The sequence below is a fragment of the Macaca fascicularis genome, chromosome 4 (assembly GCF_037993035.2).
Source record: "Macaca fascicularis isolate 582-1 chromosome 4, T2T-MFA8v1.1".
Classification (NCBI taxonomy): Eukaryota; Metazoa; Chordata; class Mammalia; order Primates; family Cercopithecidae; genus Macaca; species Macaca fascicularis.
Window position 1 is genome coordinate 17,893,279 of NC_088378.1, and position 6,377 is coordinate 17,899,655.

At 49.1% G+C, this 6,377-nt stretch overlaps 1 protein-coding gene across 2 annotated transcripts; it reads left to right on the top strand.

Moving 5' to 3' along the window:
- The first annotated feature begins 698 nt into the window (after positions 1 to 698).
- On the top strand, positions 699 to 4,889 carry MARCKS (myristoylated alanine rich protein kinase C substrate). Of its 2 annotated transcripts, none has more exons than XM_045391645.3 (2): positions 699 to 926; positions 2,766 to 4,889. In XM_045391645.3, exons 1-2 carry the CDS (start codon positions 825 to 827, stop codon positions 3,657 to 3,659), a joined length of 996 nt encoding a protein of 331 aa, XP_045247580.1. In that variant the 5' UTR covers positions 699 to 824; the 3' UTR covers positions 3,660 to 4,889. The 2 variants fall into 2 exon arrangements, with proteins under 2 accessions (XP_045247580.1, XP_045247581.1); XM_045391646.3 differs by lacking the exon at positions 699 to 926 and adding an exon at positions 2,218 to 2,455.
- Positions 4,890 to 6,377: the final 1,488 nt, after the last annotated feature.

Genomic DNA, 6,377 nt, shown 5'->3' on the forward strand with positions numbered 1-6,377 from the left:
TGTCTTTAACACTCGCATAAACACACATACACATAAACACACGGAAAGATGGGGGAGGGGAGCGAGTGGAGAGAGACACACGGATATAGACCGACGAGAGTCAATGCGAGTCAAGTTAACGCTTTCTCCGCCCCGATGCACAACTACCCCCCTCCCGCGTTAATTAATTCCAAACAAAGCAAGCCAATCAAGAAATGCATTATTTTTTTCAAGCAGAGAGAGGCGAGTGCCATGTATTTTTTAATTGATTTATTTATTTGGAGGACATTAATTCTCGGTCTGAGGCTGATTTTCAAACCGTTTGCAAAGCGCGGCTCCATTGTTCATCAGGCGCGCAGACCCCGCCCCCTGCTTTGTGTGCGGCGCGCGGATTGGCCGACGCGCGCGGGGGCCGCGTCAGCGCCCGCGAGCCCATTCATCTGTGCACTTGGGCGTTGGACCCCGCATCTTATTAGCAACCAGGGAGATTTCTCCATTTTCCTCTTGTCTACAGTGCGGCTACAAATCTGGGATTTTTTTATTACTTCTTTTTTTTTCGAACTACACTTGGGCTCCTTTTTTTGTGCTCGACTTTTCCACCCTTTTTCCCTCCCTCCTGTGCTGCTGCTTTTTGATCTCTTCGACTAAAATTTTTTTATCCGGAGTGTGTTTAATCGGTTCTGTTCTGTCTTCTCCACCACCCCCACCCCCCTCCCACCGGTGTGTGTGCCGCTGCCGCTGTTGCCGCCGCCGCTGCTGCTGCTGCTCGCCCCGTCGTTACACCAACCCGAGGCTCTTTGTTTCCCCTCTTGGATCTGTTGAGTTTCTTTGTTGAAGAAGCCAGCATGGGTGCCCAGTTCTCCAAGACCGCAGCGAAGGGAGAAGCCGCCGCGGAGAGGCCCGGGGAGGCGGCTGTGGCCTCGTCGCCTTCCAAAGCGAACGGGCAGGTAAATTCTACCTGTGGTTGTGGTCATTTACTTGGTGTCTCTCTCTCCTTCCCTCCTGGTGGCTCCCAAGGCTCATTCGTGGAGAGGAGTGTGGCTGGATTCTAGTCTGAAAGTTGAATGGAATGGATAGCCTAAATTGTGTATTTTTTATAGCAGGGGTCTCCCCCCACCCCCAAAGGAGTGGTTCCTTAGAATCCTGTAGAATTCTTGAGTAGACGGGAGGAAAGGAGTGATAAATCGTCTAAAATGGCGTGGTTTGGAGATTGGCAGAACGTGACTAGCTAGGTGCCCTCCTCCCCCGCCCCCAGCCAGGTTGCATTTGTGTTTGGGGGCACAATGGTGTTTGGGTGGCTCTTGGGTTTGTTGTCGAAGCTAGATTGTCTTCGAGATTTCTGAACTGGTGGTGTGATTGTGTGTGTGGGGTGGGGGAGTCGGGAAAGGGGGGCGCAGTGGGGATGGTGGTGGAGAAAGGCGAGGAGGGAAGGGCTGTCTTATTGTATGCCGCGGCGGCGTTCCCTGGGTTCTTGGAAAGGTGGTTGGCTGGGGTTGGAGAGAAGGCTTCGGTACCTTTTTATGGGGCTTTCCCACTGTCCTAAATCTTTATTCGTAGCTGTCTGTGGAATTACACACCCATTTGATTTTTAAATGGTATCTGTGGGGTGGGAACACTCGGAGGTCCTTTAAGAACCTTTCCAGATGGTCAAAAAGAGGCGGTTCGTGCGTTTGGGTCGGGATTGTTCTTGTGCGTGGCGCCTCGACCACCCGCGGGGGGCCGCCCGGCGCTGCCCGGACCCAGGCAGATAGCCACGGTTGGGTGGACCCGAGAGGTCGGCCATGGGTGGCTGCTTCGCAAACACTGGGCACCCACCACGCCTCTTTTCCTAGAGAAAAGATCGTGTCGCTTCGCCTGCTCTAACCTACCGGGGAAAGCGAAGTCTGCCAAGAGGCTTTAAACCCGTTAAAAATGCAAAATGAACCGCCGAGGAGCGCCCAGGCTTCGCAGAATCACAGGGGAAGGTGGGCGTGGAAGCAGAGGCGAGACCTCAGAAATAATGGGTTTCCCCCTGCCTTGTTGGTTTCAGACCGACCAAGAGGCCAGGAAGCCACCTGAGCTTTGTTTGCGGACTGCTGAGCTGCGCGATCCAGGCTCGGGGGCGCCTCGGCCTGCGGGCAGGGCCCGGCTGGGCAGGGCGGGGTGGCCCGGCGACTCCGCCCCTCCTCGCCTGCCTGCCCCCAGCGCGGCGCAGTGGAGGCACAGCGCCCCCTGCCGGTCCCAAGGCCCTGAGCGGGCGCAGGACCTCGAAGGGCCCCGTGCGGGGAGGGGCTCCTGGCTCGAGTGCTGTGGTCCCCCTGGGAATTCCTGGTATTTTGAAGAGGCCTTTATGTATTTAGGGCGAAAGAGGGATGTGAAACGTAGGCGCGGACCACCAGCTCTGGCTCTGTGCCTTCTTCCAAAGGGCGTTTGCTGTGTCAACTATTCCTTGGCACCTTTTTTCCCCTAAGCCCCCCATAAGGCGAGGGCTGGCATGGTTAGCCTTTGCTTGCTACGTTTCGGACTTCATCTTTAGGGCATTTGCTGAATGGCTGGCTGGTCACTGTTCTACTTGGGGGCTACAGTTGTGTTTTGGGAGGGGGGGTCTCCAGGCAGCGGTGCCCATTTCCTCGTTCGTGAGGCTCTCGTCTGGGCATCCACCCGCGCCTCCCCGTAACGGCGGGGGTGGGGTCTCGATGGCCACAGGGGCCTTAGCGGGAAGCGGGTCCCTCCCGGTCCAGGGCTGGGGGCGGGAATGGCGGCGCCCCGGCCGCTTCAGTGACGCTCCCGCTTTCTCTGCCTCTTAGGAGAATGGCCACGTGAAGGTAAACGGCGACGCTTCGCCCGCGGCCGCCGAGTCGGGCGCCAAGGAGGAGCTGCAAGCCAACGGCAGCGCCCCGGCCGCCGACAAGGAGGAGCCCGCGGCAGCCGGGAGTGGGGCGGCGTCGCCCTCCGCAGCCGAGAAAGATGAGCCGGCCGCCGCCGCCCCCGAGGCCGGGGCCAGCCCGGTAGAGAAGGAGGCCCCCGCGGAGGGCGAGGCTGCCGAGCCCGGCTCGCCCACGGCCGCGGAGGGAGAGGCCGCGTCGGCCGCCTCCTCGACGTCTTCGCCCAAGGCCGAGGATGGGGCCACGCCCTCGCCCAGCAACGAGACCCCGAAAAAAAAAAAGAAGCGCTTTTCCTTCAAGAAGTCTTTCAAGCTGAGCGGCTTCTCCTTCAAGAAGAACAAGAAGGAGGCTGGAGAAGGCGGTGAGGCTGAGGCGCCCGCTGCCGAAGGCGGCAAGGACGAGGCCGCCGGGGGCGCCGCTGCGGCCGCCGCCGAGGCGGGCGCGGCCTCCGGGGAGCAGGCAGCGGCGCCGGGCGAGGAGGCGGCAGCTGGCGAGGAGGGGGCGGCGGGTGGCGACCCGCAGGAGGCCAAGCCCGAGGAGGCTGCTGTCGCGCCAGAGAAGCCACCCGCCAGCGACGAGACCAAGGCCGCCGAGGAGCCCAGCAAGGTAGAGGAGAAGAAGGCCGAGGAGGCCGGGGCCAGCGCCGCCGCCTGCGAGGCCCCCTCGGCCGCCGGGCCCGGCGCGCCCCCGGAGCAGGAGGCCGCCCCCGCAGAGGAGCCCGCGGTCGCCGCCGCCTCGTCAGCCTGCGCAGCCCCCTCACAGGAGGCCCAGCCCGAGTGCAGTCCGGAAGCCCCCCCAGCGGAGGCGGCAGAGTAAAAGAGCAAAAGCTTTTGTGAGATAATCGAAGAACTTTTCTCCCCTGTTTGTTTGTTGGAGTGGTGCCAGGTACTGGTTTTGGAGAACTTGTCTACAACCAGGGATTGATTTTAAAGATGTCTTTTTTTATTTTACTTTTTTTAAGCACCAAATTTTTTTTTCTCCCCCCCCCCCCAACAGATCCCATCTCAAATCATTCTGTTAACCACCATTCCAACAGGTCGAGGAGAGCTTAAACACCTTCTTCCTCTGCCTTGTTTCTCTTTTGTTTTTTTATTTTTTCGCATCAGTATTAATGTTTTTGCATACTTTGCATCTTTATTCAAAAATGTAAACTTTCTTTGTCAATCTATGGACATGCCCATATATGAAGGAGATGGGTGGGTCAAAAAGGGATATCAAATGAAGTGATAGGGGTCACAATGGGGAAATTGAAGTGGTGCATAACATTGCCAAAATAATGTGCCACTAGAAATGGTGTAAAGGCTGTCTTTTTTTTTTTTTTTTTTTTTTTAAAGAAAAGTTATTACCATGTATTTTGTGAGGCAGGTTTACAACACTACAAGTCTTGACTAAGAAGGAAAGAGGAAAAAAGAAAAAACACCAATACCCAGATTTAAAAAAAAAAAAACGATCATAGTCTTAGGAGTTCATTTAAACCATAGGAACTTTTCACTTATCTCATGTTAGCTGTACCAGTCAGTGATTAAGTAGAACTACAAGTTGTATAGGCTTTATTGTTTATTGCTGGTTTATGACCTTAATAAAGTGTAATTATGTATTACCAGCAGGGTGTTTTTAACTGTGACTATTGTATAAAAACAAATCTTGATATCCAGAAGCACATGAAGTTTGCAACTTTCCACCCTGCCCATTTTTGTAAAACTGCAGTCATCTTGGACCTTTTAAAACACAAATTTTAAACTCAACCAAGCTGTGATAAGTGGAATGGTTACTGTTTATACTGTGGTATGTTTTTGATTACAGCAGATAATGCTTTCTTTTCCAGTCGTCTTTGAGAATAAAGGAAAAAAAATCTTCAGATGCAATGGTTTTGTGTAGCATCTTGTCTATCATGTTTTGTAAATACTGGAGAAGCTTTGACCAATTTGACTTAGAGATGGAATGTAACTTTGCTTACAAAAATTGCTATTAAACTCCTGCTTAAGGTGTTCTAATTTTCTGTGAGCACACTAAAAGCGAAAAATAAATGTGAATAAAATGTACAAATTTGTTGTGTTTTTTTATGTTCTAGTAATACTGAGACTTCTAGGTCTTAGGTTAATTTTTTGGAAGATCTTGCATGCCATCAAGAGTAAATTTTCTTGTGGTTCTTAATCTGAAGTTTTCAAGCTCTGAAATTCATAATCCGCAGTGTCAGATTACGTAGAGGAAGATCTTACAACATTCCATGTCAAATCTGTTACCATTTATTGGCATTTAGTTTTCATTTAAGAATTGAACGTAATTATTTTTATTGTAGTTATATAGCATGTCAGATTAAATCATTTAGAACAAAAGGGGTGTGAACCTAAGACTATTTAAATGTCTTATGAGAAAATTTCATAAAGCCATTTTCTTGTAATTCAGGTCCAGAAACAAATTTTAAACTGAGTGAGAGTCTATAGAATCCATAGTGCAGATGGGTCATGAAATGTGGCCAAATGTGTTTCAAAAATGGATGGTGTATTACCTGCTGTTGTAACTGCTTAGTGCTTGGCTAATTTCCAAATTATTGCTTCATATGTGATACCTTAAGAAAACAGGTTTATGTAACAAAGTAATGGTGTTGAATGGATGATGTCAGTTCATGGGCCTTTAGCGTAGTTTTAAGCCTTTTTTTTTTTTTTTTTTTTTTGCAAGTGTGTTAGCATCTTGTTACTCAAAGGATAAGACAGACAATAATCACTGAATATTAATAATCTTTACTAGTTTACCTCCTCTGCCCTTTACCACCCGGTAACTGGTTATCTTTTTCTTCACTGGACCCTAAACTGATTGAATTTTAAGATATGTATTAAAAACCATTATTTCATTTAATGCACATCTGTTTTGCTGTTTTTGAGCAGTGTGCAGTTTAGGGTTCATGATAAATCATTGAACCACATGTGTAACAACTGAATGCCAAATCTTAAACTCATTAGAAAAATAACAAATTAGCTTTTGATACGCACTCTTAATTGGAATAATGGATCAAAAATAGTGGTTCATGACCTTACCAAACACCCTTGCTACTAATAAAATCAAATAACACTTAGAAGGGTATGTATTTTTAGTTAGGGTTTCTTGATCTTGGAGGATGTTTGAAAGTTAAAAATTGAATTTGGTAACCAAAGGACTGATTTATGAGCCTTCTGTATCTTAACCAACTTTTTCTTAGTTACCTAGATGGCCAAGTACAGTGCCTGGTATGTAGTAGGACTCAGTAAAAAAGTGGATTTTTAAAAATAACTCCCAAAGTGAATAGTCAAAAATCCTGTGTAGCAAACTGTTATATATTGCTAAGTTTGTTCTTTTAACAGCTGGAATTTATTAAGATGCATTATTTTGATTTTATTCACTGCCTAAAACACTTTGGGTGGTATTGATGGAGTTGGTGGATTTTCCTCCAAGCGATTAAATGAAATTTGACGTATCTTTTCATCCAAAGTTTTGTACATCATGTTTTCTAACGGAAAAAAAATGTTAATATGGCTTTTTTGTATTACTAAAAATAGC

What these genes read in the sequence shown, in the direction of transcription:
- MARCKS (XM_045391645.3), top strand. Translation starts at nt 825, where the DNA reads ATGGGTGCCCAGTTCTCCAAGACCGCAGCGAAGGGAGAAGCCGCCGCG. An exon ending in CTTCCAAAGCGAACGGGCAG is followed by an intron (nt 927 to 2,765) that starts GTAAATTCTACC and finishes TCTGCCTCTTAG; the next exon opens with GAGAATGGCCACGTGAAGGT.